General features: G+C 34.4%; 1 protein-coding gene across 1 annotated transcript in view; it reads left to right on the forward strand.

Moving 5' to 3' along the window:
- The window catches only part of LOC120625769 (cardioacceleratory peptide receptor-like), a 34,685-nt gene that overhangs the window by 11,733 nt on the left and 3,033 nt on the right, over positions 1 to 19,919 (forward strand). Inside the window, exons 2-7 of the mRNA XM_039892968.1 lie at positions 359 to 494; positions 9,411 to 9,514; positions 10,268 to 10,361; positions 13,371 to 13,466; positions 15,070 to 15,270; positions 18,299 to 18,400. Of these exons, the coding sequence (XP_039748902.1) occupies positions 359 to 494; positions 9,411 to 9,514; positions 10,268 to 10,361; positions 13,371 to 13,466; positions 15,070 to 15,270; positions 18,299 to 18,400 (733 nt within the window). The remainder of the gene's footprint in view (positions 1 to 358; positions 495 to 9,410; positions 9,515 to 10,267; positions 10,362 to 13,370; positions 13,467 to 15,069; positions 15,271 to 18,298; positions 18,401 to 19,919) is intronic.

Below are 19,919 nucleotides of genomic sequence, written 5' to 3' on the forward strand. Positions count from 1 at the left end.
TTAACAGTCCTCTGCTGGAATAAAGGCCGCTCTCAAGGGGAGAATTTACTCATAATCACCACGCTGAGTAGACGGGTGAACGCTGTAGTTGGAATTTGCAGCAGCAGCCGAAGAACTTTCTTTTTCTTTTTTATAATCCCTTAGTCACCTGGTTCACCCGTGGAAAGAGAGATCACAACTATATTCAGATCTGCCGTCACCATCGATGTGCAGCTACCATGATACATGGGTCAAATTACTTCGGTTTATTTAAGATCAGCTTAAAATCAATGGATCAGTGTGATGAAGTAGTCAATGAGACCGCTGCTTCTAGGGCGACAAATGTATCAGTGAATAACTTATATATGTTTGTCCACAGTCGATCCAGTTCACAGTGATGTGGGTGCTATTCGTGCTCATCGTCGTACTCAACACTTCCGTGATCGCTGCTCTGCTCTGCACCAATGCCAGAAAGAGTAGGATGAACTTTTTCATAATGCATCTTGCAATAGCAGGTATGAGTATATTTACAAATTTCCAAACAATTCGCTTTGGTAAATATTACGTATTCTAAATACTATTTTTTTTCTTACCTGTCTTATAATGTAAACAGTCTTTTCGTTACTTTTTAATATAAAATTTAATAATAATAAACAAACAAAAATTATTTTGTTTGTTATTTTTTTTAATACACCTTTGTATATAAATAAAATCAATAAATATACTACGACAGTACACAAAGCGCCATCTAGCCCCAAAGTAAGCGTAGTTTGTGTTACGGGTGCTAAGATAACTGATGAATATTTTCATGAATATAATACACATAAATACTTATAATATGCAGATAAACATTCGGACACTGTAAACATTCATGTTAATCACACAATCATTTTTCTAGTTGTGGGAAACGAACCCACGGCCTTGGACGCCGAAAGCAGGGTCGCTGTCCAATGCGCCAACCGGCTGTCTAAATATTTCATTGACAAGACCGTACATATTGTGCCTACAAAGTACACAGGGCTCCTCGACTAATGAGACTCTCTCGGTTTGGTCTGACTGCGGAAGTTTTAGTTTTATTTGGATAGTTTAAATTTTATCCCACAACAAAAACGGGTGTTTTGTTATTGCTATTGATAAAAATAATAACAAATTACATATATTTAAGGGAAAGCATTCAATTCAGTCACTGTACTACTTAAAAAATACAAATTTAACAACATTTATCGAATCTATGTCACAAACTTTACATGACGTAGGACGACCTTGGGACTTTATGATAATATAAATATTAGGAGTTCAGGAGTTAACTAAAATTTCGGAAGTTCTTGTTTGCTTAACTTTACTCATGTTACAACATAACCAGACTTTATGTTATATCATATGGAATTGTTTACTTCCAATAAGCATGAAGTTTGAGCTAGTGGAGCCGCTTCGAAAAGTTTTGGAACCTATGAACTCTCGTATTTCATTTAACTCCCGTAATCGTTGTCTATAAAGGCTTCAAAGGTTATGGTGCTTGTAATTAATGAGCAAGGTCAGCGGAAGGGTCAGACCTGTTTTACCCCCCATTGAGAGAGATGACAAAGGGGAGGTTATCGGGTGTCATTGTCATGTCCTGTAACATTTGACCGCTGAGGGGATTCGTGATTAATGGCTTCAACTTTTTGCCTGTGTTTATTCGTTGTTTTAAAGGCATATTTCGGAGTATTTGGAAAGCAAGCATTAAACTTCCGTTGGTTTAATTAAAAGGGTCGATATAAATTTGTTCTTTACCAGTTTTTGTAAATTTTTGAGTTTATATTTTCATTATCATTATTATACTGTGTTTTGTTCAATCCAGCTACTCCTCTATATCTTAAAGAACGGGTTGAGTTTCTCAGTGATTCTCACTGTCGCTCTCTTCGTTCTGAAGATAACCTTATCCTAAAAATTCCTTCCCATAGTAGGTACTTCTTTCTATTATGAATCCTTTTCAGTTGAAGCTGTTGGGCTATGGAACACTCTCCCCTTTCAAACTAGGCGCGCGCGGTCCGATTACCGATACTACCGATTTTCAAGAGACTCCTTAAAAAATATTTTATGCCACCCTAATTAGTCATTTTCTTTTTTGCCTCGGAGTCACTTTTCTTTGTGTTTTAGGCTTGTACTTTGTATGATATAATAATTGATATATATATATATATTTATTTTTAAGTTGGTAACTGCTTTTTGTGTACAACCTAACCCTCAAATCTAAGTGTTTTTTTCCCTTTCCTTTATAAGGCCGCCCATTGTATCTGTGTTTTATTTAGCGATGTTTTTGTTTATAATTTCATTTCTTTTAGGTATACAATAAAGTGTATTTTCATTTTCATTTTATATATAATCGTTTAAGCCCACTTATCCGCGAAGGAGCAGCGTGGTGGGTATATGCTCTAAAACACACACTTTTATAAGATTAGAGGCCTGTAACTAGAAGTGGCACGTTAATTGGCTGATGATGATGATTATAAAGCAATGTCATTTGACGTCCGAATGGCGCAGTGGGCAGCGAGTCCGTGGGTTCGATTCCCACTACTGGAAAATGTTTGTGTGCTGAAAATGGTTGTTTTTCAGTGTCTGGGTGTTTATCTGTATATTATAAGTATTTATGTGTATTATATTCATAAAAATATTCAACAGCTATCTTAGTACCCATAACACAAGCTACGCTTACTTTGGGGCTAGATGGCGATGTGTGTATTGTCGTAGTATGTTTATTATTTATTATTATTATTTATTAATGTTGAAACTTCATGATGTCCACCCATTACAGGCTCACTACAGGGCACGGGTCTTCTGCCACAATGAGAAGGGATTAAGGCCTTAGTCCACAGCGCTGGCCCAGTGCGATTTGATTGACTCCACACACCTTTGAGAACATTATAGGGAACTCTCAGGCGCATTGCCTGGTGAGGGAATGAAAAGTGAGAGGTGCTGGGATTCGAACTTGGCCCCCCAAAAGTGAAGTCGAGATCCTACCCACTAGGCTATCGACGCTATTATAAGTTGATTATATAACTTGAAACTTTCAAGCCGCTATTTATGTGCTTTAGAACCACCTTTTTTATATGCTTTAGAACCACCTTTTTAATCCACCTTTTGTTACCTTGTTTTATAATAATCATTATAGGAGAGAGAGAGAGTCCTATAATGATTAAATTAAAACAAGGTAACAACTGCTGCAGTACAATACCACATTTTGCACATGCTAATTTTTCTTAATATTGTAATTTTTTGGTCCGATCAATAAATACCTCGGACTAAGCGTAGAAAACCTAAGATCGACAAAAACAGTTTAAACTGAATAAATTTAAATCGACATAAACTTATCGCCCCAAAAAAAATAGAACTATGACAGCTACTTCAAAATATGTTCTGCAGGTCTGAGCCTCAGTGTACCTGAAATACGTTCGCAAACCTTATAAACGAAATAACGTGGTTTTAATAAATAAAAAAAAACCGACTTTAACATACGCCCAGGAACTAAAAAGCAAGAAATACTTGTTTCTAACGGCGTGCTAATTAAATTTTAGAACACAAACGCTGCTATTGTAACCTAAATATTATAGTTAGATATAATTCCTCGCGGGCTTTTTTGTATGTAATAATAAGTACTTTAATAATGTAGTACAACTTTTCTCAGCGCACGCCAAATAATGAACTTTATAGGCAAATAATTAATTTGCTACTTTGGGCTACATTATTGTTTCGATAAAATTCAAATGGAACCACCTGGAAAATATCAAAAAAAAATTAAACCTAAAAAAGTTTTTTTTTAAATCGGTTTAGATGTCTTCGAGTAATCGGGTAACATACATAAAAAAAAGATACCGACGAATTGAGAACCTCCTCCATTTTGAACTCGGTTAATAATAAATAAGTTCTAAATTGACGGAAATAAGGAATAACATCTAAAATTCTAATTTTTTTAAGTTGTTTGAAGTGAAGTGAGTAATTACTTGATCTTTAATGTAAACGTTAAACAAAAGGATTCCTCTGGGACGTGTTTTGAGGTAAAACCATAGTAATATTTTAATCATGACAACGTTCTAATTAATGAGATAAAGTCATAATTTACATTATGTAGGTACAGTTTGTATATTAAATCTGTTTATATTATAAATTGATTTTTTTGAAATGAAAACTTCTTTAAGCACTTTTTGGGTGAACAAAACCGTAGAACTCGCGTCATCACCACCGAACACTTTATGTATAATGTGTACATATCATATCAACCCATTACCAATGAGAAGGGGTTAAGGCCGCAGTCCACCACGCTGGCCCAGTGCGATTTGGTGAACTCCACACACCTTTGAGAACCTTATGTAGAGGAATGCAGGTTTTCTCACGATGTTCTTTCACCGTTGAAGCAAGTGATAATTTAATTACCTAAAACGCACATAACTAAGAAGAGTAAGAGGTGCGTGCTGGGATTCGAACTCGGCCCCCCGAAAGTAAAGTCGAGCTCCTACTTACTGGGAACATATATTTAGTTTTTACTTTTATCGCCAATCCCCAAAGACTGCCTGTTTTTTTTTTAAATATTAAAGTACCTAAATTATTTTATACTTTGCCGTACGTGCACAGTACTAGGTCAATGAAACGCTTAGTCTGTTTCAGAACTTAGACCCGCCGGACCGATCTAATACGGGATGGCGGGCAATAGACTAATAAAAGTTAGTATAAAGAAACTAGCCCCTTTATCTGGTACTTTTCTAGTAACGCGTTGAATCAAAACATCTCAAGTATAAATAAACACTAAACAAGCGGTTCTTTCATGAAACTATTTTCGCGCAACTCTGGTTTTTATAACATTGCAATAGGGCTTTAAAATAGTACACAATTTCCGCTTCAAAGTTTCTTGTTAAATTATAAATTAGACGGATTAACTACTATACTACTATACTACTATACTATTCAGTATCGAATCGATGTGTTCGAACAAAGTTATTTTTGGTACACATAAAATTGAACAGTGATATGTTATTACCTCTACAGTCCTATGGCTATAACATGGTCTTACAGGGAAATAATAGGAGACTTATTGTTTCATTTAACATTAGTAACTTACTGTGCAAAATATACTACCGAGGTATTAAAAAAATGAAAAGCATGTGTGGATTTAACAATGTCCAGTGATTATTTGTTTGAAAAAAACGTGATATCTATCTATTATCATAACGTGGTTAGTCTCTGCTTGAGGCTTCTATAATCTATATCATAAGGCAATCAAAGCAATCTAAAATAATCAATCAGCAACTTATCCCTCTAGGGATGATAGTAGATCTCTGCCAATTTACTATGAAAGTTCATGGTTTATATTTAGAGTGCTTACTTAAAGAAAACACGCTTTAGTATGTTTATTTAAAAACTGCATGTGTGGATTTAACAATGTCCATTGATTATTTGTTTGAAAAATGTGATATCTATCTATTATCATAACGTAGTTAGTCTGTGCTTGAGGCTTCTATAATCTATATCATGAAGCAATCAAAGCAATCTAAAATAATCAATCAGCAACTTATCCCTCTAGGGATAATAGTAGCTCTCTGCCAATTTACTATGAAAGTTCATGGTTTATATTTTATTTATTATTTATTACATAAAGTTTCCAAAAAAAAATAAAAAATACTTATAGCTAGCATCAGAAAACCACGCAGGTTTGTAATATATGCTAACAGAGAATTAAATCTAGGTACGTTAACTACAGAACATTATTGCCAGTTTACCATGTTGTGTATAAAAATGATCACAAGTTACTTAAAAAGAAGGACTTCAGTTTTTTCTTAATATTACGACGATTAATATAAATTTTCTTTATTTAGAGTGCTTAGTTAAAGAAAACACGCTTCAGTATTTTAATTGTTGATTTAAAAACTGCTTCTTCGGTCTTATAGTCAGCACGTTATACTAAGGGCCATGGCATAACGGTTGCCATTCCTGGGTCATTAAAAAATTTGTAAGGTTAAAGGTTTTTAGGGGGTGGAAGGTATTGGAATGGCAGCTCCGCACGCATTGTTTGTGAACTCCGACGAGGTGGAAAGTCGACATCGAACGAGTCGCTGGGAGCTGCTGGAATCAAGTGGCCCAGGACAGGGGATTTTAAATTCCCATAAAAAGACCTATGTCCAACAGTTGACTTCAATCGGTTGAAGTGATAATGATGGTCAATAAAATTTGCCTATGGTTATTAATTATGCACTTTTTTATTCGTGAATAGAATTTCATAATATGAGAGCAGATATTTTAAAAACTAGCTGACCCGAGCAACTTCGTCGGCACCAAATCGTTTAAATATCTTTAAAAAACCTAGAAACTAATTGCAGCGCTACCTACCAGGTCCAGTTTTATTCCTAAACTATGTTATTCGCGGTCCGACGTCGCCGTACGTGTTATTCTATACCCGTCGCAACTTCTAAGCGATAGGTTCAATTTGAATAATTTAAAAATGAATTTGCAGGTATATAATCAAACTTAATATTTATATTATTTTATTTCTTTCGCATTTACAATATTAGTAGGATGGTAAGCATGCATTCGCATGCATCGTCGATAACTATTTTTTTATTTGAAAGTGTATACTTATGTATATCTTTATCACAGACAATACATTAAGCATGTATTTTCTGTGATAAAGTTATTAAAAAAAGAAGTATTAAAATCGATTCAAATTTAAAGGAGCTATGAAGTCAAATTGATAAAAACTTTCATCCCATTTCCCAGAGGAAACTTACTGTTTATGGGAATAATCTTATATATTGACCCGGAATACCAGCAACCTCTATGCAAAATTTTATTTAAATCCGTTTAGTAGTTTTCACGGGAAGTCCGGACAGACAGACAGACATACAGAAAAAAATAAAATAAAATTCTGTTTTGGACTCAGTATCGATTAAAAGCATTCCCCGGACAAAATTTTCTAAATATAAAAATAATTAACTAAAAGACTTATGTGCATTTACCACATAACTCTTTTAGTTACAGTTTTATTATAAGTATAGATAATAATTACCATCATATTGAATTCATCTCTTTAGGTTTCATAGCAAAAAAGTATTAAAGCCCCTTTAGACTCATCCCCTTATAATATAATGTCAAGGCCAGCATCATTCACAACATGACCGTTTTAATTAAAATCCACCATGTATCCAATAATCCAATAAACCCCGTAAACCAACTGGAAAACCCATGGACACTCCATTTCACGCTCCCCATCTGGATACCACTGTACAGAAATATTACATACTAGCTGCTACCCGCGACTTAGCTCGCGTTTCTTCTGGTTTTTAAAGCATCCCGTAGGAACAGTTTATTTGTGGCAGTGGGAACTATTCTGTACAAACAAACAAAAATCTTTCCTCTTTATTATGTAACTAGAGACTGACCAATTTGCGTATTTTTAGTGCGCCTCAAAAATAGAATATATTATTTATCTATTTCTGTGGCAAAACGAGAATGTATTTATTTGACCTTATTTCGGAAAATTGTCATTATGAATCATACATGTTGAATACATGTGTGATTTTCTCAGTGATTTCTTTATGTTTAATTTAAAATGGCAAGTCTAGACACAGACCATGATTTACGACCTCTATCTCGATGTATCTGTAAATTCTGGTCCGGTAGTCATTTTATTTCATTTACGCCATCAAAGTTTCTTAATATTTCTAGATTATAATGGAATACAAAGAAAGTTCTAATTTAATGTTTCGGATACTAAAATATATCATTGAAAAGTATAGTGAGAAATCGGGTGTAGTTATATGTAAAATAAACTCTAAATATATAAGAAAATTGCACGCCAGAAAGTGGCAAACTGTTGGAAATATTTCAATTTACAACACTAAAAAAATGTACACAGTTAAAGCAATAAAAATTTATTCTATTCTACTCTACCAAGTTAAACAGTGTTTTAAATGAAAAATGAATTATGAATTGGCTTCAGATTTGACGAAGATAGTAGATAGAGACGATACTACACATGAATGTGTACCAAAAACATGTGTATTGAAGTTACTATATTCTCCCCTTGAAATATGGTGAAATATAAAAAAAGTAGAAAAACTCCATCGTACGACTAGACACAATAAAAAATATAAAATTTTAGAAGCATAGTTTATAACAATAAATTTTTCACGCTGGAAAAAGATTTATTTTAAGGATCGGCGCCCACTAGCAAAAAACAATTTTGAAGTGTGGAGTAGTCTTAATATCACTTTTGAAACGTTGTGTTTGCATGTTTGCTTATTGCTCTATTATCTTTTTATGCCCTACTGCGAGTGAGCGGTAAACTACCATGAGTGGTATAACATAAAATTTCATGTATAAATAAATCAATTTATATCTATGAACCTCATACATATATCCAAGGAATAAAAAAAAACTTATGAAGTAAGATCTTCTTCAAAACTATTTTATCACGAATCGTTCGTCTTTTACGAGCACTGTATCTCAGGCAGTATGCGGGCAGGGTTAGTCAATTTCCAGCATTCGCCTAGTTGACTGGCTGAGTGCCTAGTTAGATTAGTTCAGTTGAAAATCACGGTACACACACTACTGTGCACATTAATTTGATGGATATTAATATGATATTCGATGATATGGGTTTAATTATTTACTGTTATACTCTCCATAACAGTAAATAATTAAACCCTTGTCACAGACTATATTTGTGTGTTGTATTTTCATTCCCAATAGTACCTCCCTAGTCGGGTTTCTACATGTCATCGCTACCACAATGCTATCGGCAACGACTTCGGGCTTCGGGCTTTTCCGGAATGGTAGTTTTCCATAGAACTAAACTAAATCAATTTTGTGACTTAATAACGTCTTGTAAATACCCAGTTATGCTTGTTGTGGGCTTCTTCATAGACCGGAGTGTGTTTAGAGTCTCGTCTCTATCACATGTGGCCCCAAGAAGACGGTGCTATGGCTCGTGAGCCTCAAACACAGACAAATGGGTGATTGAGATATTATTTATTAATTAGGCCTACTTGAAATAAATGAAATAAATGAATTTTTTGAATTGGGGGACCGTTTTTCCTGTGACGCACCCAAAAATACGCGCCGAGTATGGGAGGCACCGGTGTGAGCCTAAAAGAAGCCTGAGCCTCCCAATATATGCCGAGGAGGGCAACCGAGGAGGTTTTAGTGGATAGGAATCTGACTAACCCTGATTTGGTCCCCAAGAAATCGGGTATCTTGGTAATAGGAGATTTCCCGCACAAACAAAAGAATAGGCTGAATTTATGTATGTCTTTCAAACTCTAAAACGTATATTTTTAAGATATGTTTAGCTATGTCGGTAATATTGCGAGATACCTATTGAAGGACTAGACTCAAAAACTCTTCCAGGTTTAATAAAACACTGCAATCGTATCATCAAATTGAAAGTAGCATTTTTGTTTCAGATTTGTTCGTGGGCTTAATATACGTATTCGTTGACATCGTGCAGAAGATCACCATTGCATGGCTGGCTGGAGAGTTTCTTTGCAAAGTCATCAAATTCCTTCAGGTAGTGACTAAGATAAATGACTTCACATATCACCTCCCTTTAAATTGAATAGAGATTTTTTTCGCGACGAAATTCTTGTTGGCATTTCTCTAAGCATTCCACAGAACAATTTAACAAAAAGTACATTATAATCTTAATAATAATATGGTAAACCTAAAAGCTTTTAAGTCTGGATGTTTGTTACTTCACACCACAATGTCTTAACCGTTTTGGCTGAAATGTTGAATGAAGATAACTTACACCCTGAATTGATTTATAAGCTACATTTCAACCTGTGAAATTCAAATGTTTCCCAAGTAGCAATATATTCAGCTATAGTTGTATTCCTTTTTTTATTTACTGACATATTTATTTCGTTACCCAAGTAGAGTTATAAGTTCTTTCTTAATAAATTGTTGCGGAAATTTAGATTAATATGTAAAAGAGGTTTCCAATCAGTTTATACCTACGAGAACGCTAAAACGCTTAGCAGTAAAAGCCAGAAGACGCAAAAGTAAATATGTAGATATAGAAAATAGCTTTGTTAAAATAACACCTTAAAACTTTGACAAATGATCAAAATGGTAAACCGCCGCAGGTATATTATAATCTACGTTCGAGGTACCCAGAAGGAAACCAGAAATAAATAGATAGTGACAACTATTATAGACACCAAATATGCAACTAAAATAATCTAATTGAAATCTCTGTCTCCATTGCGACAAATTTACGAAAGTAGCTGCCACAGATAATAAAATATGCTTTGCTCCACAGGCTGTAGTGATGTACGCATCGACATATGTCCTGGTTGCGCTCAGTATCGACCGCTGTGATGCCATCACGAATCCTATGAACTTTTCCAGAAGTTGTAAGTAATGTATTAGTTTTACTATCTTACTATTGTGGAATATTTTATTCTCGTGCGTACTGGAAAATGTGCTACTCCAATGAAGGGCATCGATAAACCTTGAACGTGCTAAATGCAAGGAAAAATAATTTGCTTCACCTCACTACTACACTTCTAAGATATGCACAAACAGTAAATAATAAAGAGTATGGAGGATTCAGTTTAACATACATTATGAAATAAGGTTTGAAATATTTAAAATAGAACCGGTTGTTTTAGCTTATTTAGAATATCTAACGAATACTTAGCAGTTAAATAGAAGTAGTGCATTTTGGATTTTTTTCCATAATATGATTTCGAAAAATTTTAGTGGATGCATACGCTGTACACTAGCGACGAACGCAACCATTTTTGTTTAGATTAGAACGAAATTTTTGGTTTATTAGAAATCAAATATTCTGCGCCGACGATGTCGCAGGTATAAGCTAGTACGATTCTTACATACATTATTATTAAAAACAGGTTGAAAATGTTCTAATTACATTTTTATTAAATTATCTAATTTATTAAGTCACAAAGAACTGAAATTAGTAGGTAGATTGTCAAGACAAAGTTTCTGTGAATTACATTTTAACAAGACCTTGCCGTCGTATACATGTATGGAGTAACTACGTAAAGACGAAGTTAGTACATTTTCGTAACGACTGGAGGATATAAGTACACACCTACAGCTAAAACTTTACAATTACTTATACAAAGTTACTCGTTTTACTGAGTGCTAATATATATTTAAGCTGTCAGATGTACAAAATAAATTTCGTGGATAAACATTTAGTGAATTGCTAGTTCTTTTTTCCGGACTCCGTAAATCAATAAAATCCATTCTTAATTGAATGATACCCGAAATCCATAAGTACTTACCTAAGCTCCTATACATCTTCCCATAAACTATACTGGTAATCAAAATTCCGCATATCCTTTCGTTTTTTTCATCCAACGCACTTAATTTAATTATTTTTACCGGACTGACTTCACTGTCGTGCAAACCTGTAAATGATAACTGTACTCGGACTATAAACTATAATAAGCAAATATTATGTTGATATAGAAAATAGATCGGTTAAAAAGCCACCTGAATGCAATACCGAATAGTCTAATTGGTTTACCGTCTTATACCATCGTATCAGTCTAAACAAAACCTCATCTCACGTAGACCAAATCCCAAATAGACATAGAATAGCTCTCATCCCGAATACGAGGCCGTTGCGATAGCCTTGCAGGGTATGAGTGGCGATTTAAGCCTCTTACTTATTACGTTGAAACTTCCTGGAAAGAACAATAGACAACAAAATATATCTATCGTATGGTGGGTAGGAGTAAAGAGTATTGAAGTTATACTTCTTTTGGCGCGTTAGGGAATGGTGAGTAAATTTTTACGATGCGCGTGCTAAAAAAATATAAAGAATGGAAGACCATGGTATTCAGATATTCACTATAATACCCACAATGTTCAGGAGTGCACTTAGATCTTTCATTAATTAACAGTATTATTGAAGCTAAATACCTAGTTTCTCATATTAAAGTATTCATTTTATAAAAGACATCATTAAAGCCCACCAACCTGCTTTAGAGCAGTGTTGTGGGTCTGTACTCTATAAACCTGACTTCCCAAGGAGTGAAATAAAACAACTAGACTGACTCTAATACTGTATATTAGGCTTCTCTATAATTCATATTACTTGTTACCTTCAAATGACTCTACTACCAGTTCGGAATGCTGTTTTCGGCAGAGAAGACCACTGGCAAGAAACTCTACCGTTGCTCTTTTATTCAATCAATTAAAACAACTTATAAACACAATTACAACATTGTCATATGTAATAACGCTAGGCCCTTTGATACAAGACATATAAGACAGGTCGAACATAACTACTATTATCACTTATAACATCAGGACTTTTGGAACAAGTTGTTTGTATAGAGCAACCTCTGCTACATAAACTGCCGGTATAAAGTTATGCTAGGGCTCCATATATGATACCTAAATAAACCAAAAGATGATATATACTTATCTGATGCAACATCAGGTACCAACATAGTACCAACAACTTATCTCAACTCCATCACCAATACATACGACTCTTGTTTCGTCACAACAATATTTCCTTAAGTATATCGTTTCCATTATAAATCATCTATTCCCAATTTGTAACGTTCTATCCACAATACTTTACTTAATCTCCTTTTCTCAATTAATTAATTAAAATCCGTGCTAACTTTTCTTTCCCGCCAATCGATCTTGTCAAACTCGCGTCTCCCGCCATAGATCCTATATTTTTCTTTGACAGTCTACTAAAGGCCATTATTCTATTTTCAATACACTATCAATGAGTATACAAACTATGATTTGTTGATATATTTAATATAATCATCGGGTTTATCATAGATAAAGTGCTATAATTCCCTATTTCCTAACACGCGCGTACACCGTCACAAAAAACCGACACCATGAAGTGAGGTATATTCAAAATTTTAGTTTTGCTCAAAAAGGTTTTATAGTTGACTTCGCTAATTCAAACAATACCTTTTTTCTATTGTTAGTGTCGATTTTTTACAAACGTAAAATAGGGCATAAGATAAAATTTTTGAAAAGATTCTTATCTTGTTACGCCAAAGAAGTATAACTTCTAACGCGTATACATAAGTACACACACGTATTTTTCTAATCATAAGTATCGCCATCTAGCCCCAAAGTAAGCTTATCTTATGTTATGGGTACTAAGATAGCTGTTGAATATTTTAAAGAATATAATACACAGAAATACTTATAATATAGCGATAAACACCCAGACACTGAAAAACAATCACGTTTATCATACAAATCTTTTTTCAGTTGTGGGAATCAAACCCACGGCCTAGAGCTCAGAAAGCAGAGTCGCTGCCCACTGCGCCAGTCGGCTGTCTAGTTTTTGAGGATTGCTAAACTCTATATTACTTACTTATTACAAATCCCTGTTTTCCATTTTACAGGGAATCGAGCAAGGGCCCTGATTGTGTCAGCGTGGATTATCAGCACAGTGTTCTCTATACCGATCCTGATACTGTATGAAATAAAGGAGGTACAAGGTAAGTTGCAAAATGGGTCTTCGTGGTTCAGTTCACTCTTTATATCATACAAGTTTAATCATAAGTACTTAGGTTACTTGTTTATTTTATTTATTTAAATAATTTTATTGCATAAAACGGAGAAAAGTACAGGACAAAATAAATATAATTAAAAAAAAAAGGCGACGAATAGTGATCTCTACCAGGCTACCTTTTTATCATTATTTGTTATGATGCACAAAGAAGTACATCATAACAAATAATAATAAAGAGGTAGGAGGTCCTGGGTTCGATTCCCAGCAAGGGCAATTTGGGCATTTTTTTTTTTAATTTTCTCTAGTTTGGTCTGGCCTCCCAAGCTTTGGTCGTCGCTAGTTACCACCATAACGAGGCAACCAACAAAAATGTGCCGCTAAGCGATTTTGCGTTCCAGTACGATGTCGCGTAGAAACGGATAACGGTATGGGTTTGGTATAACTGCCATATCCCTAACATTTTAACCCGTTACCGTCTTAGACTGCATCATACGATTACGAGAGATTAAGGTCAAGGGCTAGCTTATAGCGAGAATAAAAGAAAAAATTATGGAATATTTATTATGTCTATGCGAAGGGTCTATGCGTGGGCAATACAACATTACGTTGCGACCTTTAGTTAGCCCGGGTAAAGCCGCGGGGAACAGTTAGCTATGTAAGATATTGATTAATTATTATATTCACAGACTTGTAAAATTAATTCAAACAGAGAGTCTTGATTTAGACTTTTAAAAAGGTCATCCAACTTTCTACCGGGCATTAAGTTTATTGAGACAAAGTATAAAGATTGAGTCTTTAAAAATATTTTTATTAGACTTTTTCTTTATTCACTAAAGTCTAAATTTATTCTACTTAATCCAATAAAGGTTAATGCTTTGACTGAGTTCAGAAAGTACTTTTGCCTATAATTCTTAGCTAAAAAAAATAATGAAAAGACTGGTTTAGATAAACATTTGTTTATCTTATAATGCGCAGTTTAGAAGAATAAATATATCTTCATTGAACAAAAAGTAAATGTACAATATACAAACTCCTTCAAGTTAACAAGGTGCACAGTAGAATAATGACAAGGTTGCTTGGAAGCATCCAGCTTCGCTTTCATCTCTCACAAGATGGAAAAATGAATGTTAAAATGTAAAATATAAATTGTTGATGTTGGAAAAGAGCAACTGCTGAGTTTCTTGCCGGCTTCTTCTCGGTAGAATCTGCCTTCCGAACCGGTGGTAGAGTCACTACACACAGACAGACTTGACGTTTCAAAAGTGCTTATATTAGGCCTACTTGAAATAAATGAATTTTGAATTTTTTTTTTAATACAGAGAGTTTTCGCTAATACAGAACAAGGCTGTATCTAAATAAGTAACGCCTAATCTAAGGAGATTCCTCGGCATACATCAACCATTCAATAATAGTTATCACCTAAGAGTTGGTGAAGCGTTAGTTTTCTATAGGCATCGCCTAAATAGAAACCCTAATGATTTAGGCTTAGTGAAAACGGGCATAAGTTTCGGAACTAGAATTATTGTTATCACTGGAAAATCGCTTAGATAGCGTGTTTTTTTACTATCATGTCAATTTGCTTATTGCAGGGCAGCTTCAGTGCTGGATAGAATTGGGTACAGCGCGCAGATGGCAGATCTGGATGACTCTGGTATCAATCATGATCTTCGTGCTGCCTGCGTTAGCGATCGCTGCCTGCTACGCGGTCATAGTACTGACTATTTGGACAAAGAGCAAAGCGGTCGTAATGAGCCCGCCAATGAATAATAAAAGGGGGAAGATGAGAACCGGTAAGTTTATTAAAATCCTACATTAACCACAAGTAACATAAAATGTTCATAAAATTTTAATATTTAAATATCAAGCTTTTTCATCTTTTACCCATACTCGTAGTTATAAAAAAAAAGGAATTAGTCATTTTTGGGTGGCGGCCATCTTGAATTTGAAATTTAACATCGTTTATAGTATTCTTCTAGTTAAACTCTTTCAAGTGATACCCATATTAAGGGAGATATGAAAAAATAACATATTAAACACCATTTTGTGCCGGGGCCACCTTGGACTGATTTTTATACAGAAGATTATTATATCTTTAATAATATTATAACTGCGAAAGTGTGTTTGTTTATCCTTGCTTCACGCCCTAATGAAGTAACTAAACAACTTGAGTTAGTTGAAATGACTGAGAGCAGAAAAGGCTACTTTTTTGTTCCAAGAAAACAAACTGTTCCCACGTAAAACGTGAAAAACAACTTAATAAACAGCTAGTTATAAAAAACGTGCATAGGAACCTTTTTTTATGGTTTTTCGCATACATCTCCCTGAATTATTATCAACTCGTAACCGGCTCATTACAGGCCACGGGTTTCCTCATTAGATTGAGAATGGTTTACGCCGTAGTCCACTGGTCAAGTGGGGATTGGTAAATTCACTCCCATTGAGAACGTTATGGACAACTCTCAGGCATACAGATTTCCTCAATATTTTCCTTCGCTGTCGAAGCAGGTTATATTTAATGGATTGAAACGCACATGTCTCTGAAACGTGCTGGGATCGAACTCGGTCTCCTCGAAAAAGTGCCAAGAAGACCTGAAGGGGATTATTAGTAAAAATAAGTGGTGGCTTTTTTACCGCTTGTAAATTACCAAAAAATATGAAAATTTGACAGTTGTACTTGTTATCGTACATTTTCTAAAAATATTGTTCACCGAACAAAAATTTTTGATTAAATAAAATAGATACAGTCGAAAGTATAAGTCTTTTATAGCTTCTCATTTTTATAAACAAAAACAAATTAAAAGAAGGTACGCTCGCAAAAGATCCTTAGGGAGGATAAAAAGAATTATACAATGTATGTTATTGTGAAATAAAAGTTACAACAGTCCGTGAGACTTCAAAAATATAACTTGGTCGTTTTAAAATGTTGTGAATAAAGAAAGTCCAGTCGCCAGATGTGAAGAATGCTTTTCTTAATGTAAAAGGAAACAGCTCTGGAAAACAGATTACCAACCATCAACGCTAATGACTGTAAAATTGTTCCGCTTACAAGACTGCAGACTACCATTGCACTGGACTCCACCTAATGTATTTCTCCATAGTAATAACAGTTGATAAAATAATTAACTAACAATCTCTCTTTTACAATAGCTGTTTTGATAATTTTAGATTCGGAAAAAGTGGAATCCTTGCTTTTTTCGGGGTTAAAAAGTATCACCATAATATCTGGTTCAAAATATTGTCAATCCGTATTACCGTTACTGCTTAATCTTAGGAAAAACCAACAAACACTTTTGCATTTATAATTAAAGATAAGAATATGTTTAAAAAATTATTAAAGTACAGTTGATTTTAGATATATTTTTGTACAATTAATAAGCAAAAGTTGACAAAACAGATGCACTTATACAATATCCATACATTCAAATATGAGAATTACATAGACTCCTACATAGGATATATAATAACATTATTATAGGATAGTAAATTAATAAAATTAATAGTTCAAAAAAACTAAATTAAAAAAAAAAATCGTTGATGTTGAAAAAGAGCAATCTAAAAATGGAATCTGCCTTCCAACCGGTGGTAGAGTCACTACAAACAGACTGACTTGACGTTTCAAAAGTGATTATAAACTGGGGTTACTTGAAATAAATTAACTTTGAATTTAAAAAAAAAACATGCTTGGTACAAAAAACTGAACTAATTTCTACCGTTTATTTATAAAAGCGTGATTTTAAATTTTTCATAAACTACTATTTTTATTACTGAAAAATTAATCGGTTAACTATTCACCATCAAATTTGTTAATATTAAAGAAATTGGCTTAAGATAATGGTTGGAAATTAAAATTATCATCATTCCTGCCTTATCGACTACAGATGAAAATTATATAAATTAACAAAAATCTTATTTTGCAAATTGAAAATCTTTTCAAATTATATATTGACATCGGTTCTCGATATATCTACAAAGTACGAACTAAATCAGAACGTTTGAAGAGGGTCAAAATTAAGTCCATAGGAGTCGGTTACAGACATATATACAGGTGACGCTTATATGAAGCGTGTAAAGAGAGAAGAAGACAGGTAAAAGTCAGAAGATCCCAAGAAAAACAGGTGTTGAATAGTTTAAACATAAAGAGGCGAAGTAAAGTGGATCAAGGGACAAACTGTATGGCTTAGGGAGGGAAAAAGTTCGCTTTCACCAGCCGCAGAAAAGCTGCTTATGATTCAGCTCACCATATGATACTTTGTTGGTCTATCTTTCTTGTATGCTATTTTAGGAAGATGGTTGCTTTAAATCTTGTGATAAAATGTTAGAGCAGACGTCGTCGTAGACAAAAACTATGGACGAGTTTTAAAAAGCATTAAACCGCAACCATTATTGCTAGTCGAAACATCCCGCAAAAATGCGTAATGAAAGGAATCCCAGGAATTACATGAAAAACGTTTAAAATTAACTTTTTCTCTTTCCAGGGCAGGTGGAATGCGACCTGTATGCTGTAGCCTGTATGGCTTAGGGAGGGAAAAAGTTCGCTTTCACCAGCCGCAGAAAAGCTGCTTATGATTCAGCTCACCATATGATACTTTGTTGGTCTATCTTTCTTGTATGCAGACCTATTTTAGGAAGATGGTTGCTTTAAATCTTGTGATAAAATGTTAGAACAGACGTCGTCGTAGACAAAAACTATGGACTAGTTTTAAAAAGCATTAAACCGCGACCATTATTGCTAGTCGAAACATCCCGCAAAAATGCGTTATGGAAGGAATCCCAGGAATTACATTAAAAACGTTTAAAATTAACTTTTTCTCTTTCCAGGGCAGGTGGAATGCGACCCAGATTCGCGGCGCGCCAGTTCTAGAGGATTGATACCGAGAGCCAAAATCAAGAGCGTCAAAATGACATTTGTTATTGTTTTCGGTGAGTTGTGTTATTATGCAATTCTATTTTGGAATACTTGTTTACGGATCGTTAATTGAGGAGATTATGATACGATGTAGCATTGTTATACATGCAAAGCTGATAAAACGGAGCCTTGCAATGCTGATTTTACTAAAATAAGGTTTAAGCAACACTTTTAAATGACAATGTGAGACGGTGTTAACAAAAAAAACACCCGGCTAAGTTTGTAGTGGGTTTCTTAGACCAGGACGCGTTTGGAACCCTCGTAGCTAGATAGATGCGTACATTACATTTCTCATGTAATGTACGCATCCACAAGTGCCATCTATGGGCCCACTTGAAAAAAGGTATTTTTTTCTTTGACTTTGACTATGACTTTTATATCTGTATATTCGGGGGGCTGAGTTCGAATCCTAGCAAGTTAGGTTTTTCTTTTTTAAGTTAGGTTTTAAGCAATTAAAACATCACTTGCTTCTACGGTAAAGGAAAACATCGTGAGGAATGCATGCCTGAGAGTTCTCTATATTGTTCTCAAAGGCGTGTGGAGTTCAGCCAACTGAGCCAGCGTGTTGTACTATTGTCTAAACCCTTCTCACTGTGGTAGACCCGAGCCATGTACTTGGCCGGTAATGGGTTGATATGATGATAAATATACCGGCGTATTAGGATAACGGGTGTTATCAATTCTAATACTCGAAACGATGCTCGCTTACATTCTAGCCCTTTTTATATTTCGCTTCAAAGATGGCCTCTTGCGGTCTTAGTTAAGTGCAAGTCTGTTAACAAAATCATAACATCCGCTATGTTATGACAGATCGGTGTAACAGAGTAAAAATAAAAATATTTTATCTGCGGGTCTCGAACAGACAGATGTTCTGAATTTAGCGAGCAATATTCTGGCAGCGTATTTTATAAAACGACCGGCCTCAATCCGGTTCAAGATCAAACATATTTATAGCTTTCTTAGACGTTAACCTCAACTTCCTGAAATGTATTACCATTTAACAATCATACAGTTGGCGAGCTTTTTCGATTGAACGGTGCCGTATCATTACAATTTGTCATCCTCTTTGAAAATGCATGTGGTAATTTTTGTGAGGTCTCAGTTTTAACTTTTAGCGGAATTACTTTGAGGCATTTAAGACCGACAAGGTGTCGAAGTGATTAGTTGTCTTGGGATTAAAAGATTCGTATGTCTTTTTCCTGCATTTAAGCTATCTTAAATGCAAAGTAAAGGCGTTTTACAGTCGATTCAAAATCCCCAGGTGCTTTATTGGAATAAAAAGTGTGATATGTATCTTCGTTATGCAGGTTATATATGTGCTAAATTTCCTCAAGATCGATTGAGAGAATAAGCCGTATAAACAAACAAATAAACTTCCTAAAAATCGAAAAGACACGCTTTCGTAATTATAATCAGTCAGTCAGTATTGAAGTAGTACAGAACCTTTTTATTAGTAGTAGTATTTAATTATGTATGACTTTTACACTTTCATCAAAAACATGATTATGAAAATGATATTACTGATACTGAATA

Source organism: Pararge aegeria, chromosome 8 (assembly GCF_905163445.1).
Source record: "Pararge aegeria chromosome 8, ilParAegt1.1, whole genome shotgun sequence".
Taxonomy (NCBI): Eukaryota; Metazoa; Arthropoda; class Insecta; order Lepidoptera; family Nymphalidae; genus Pararge; species Pararge aegeria.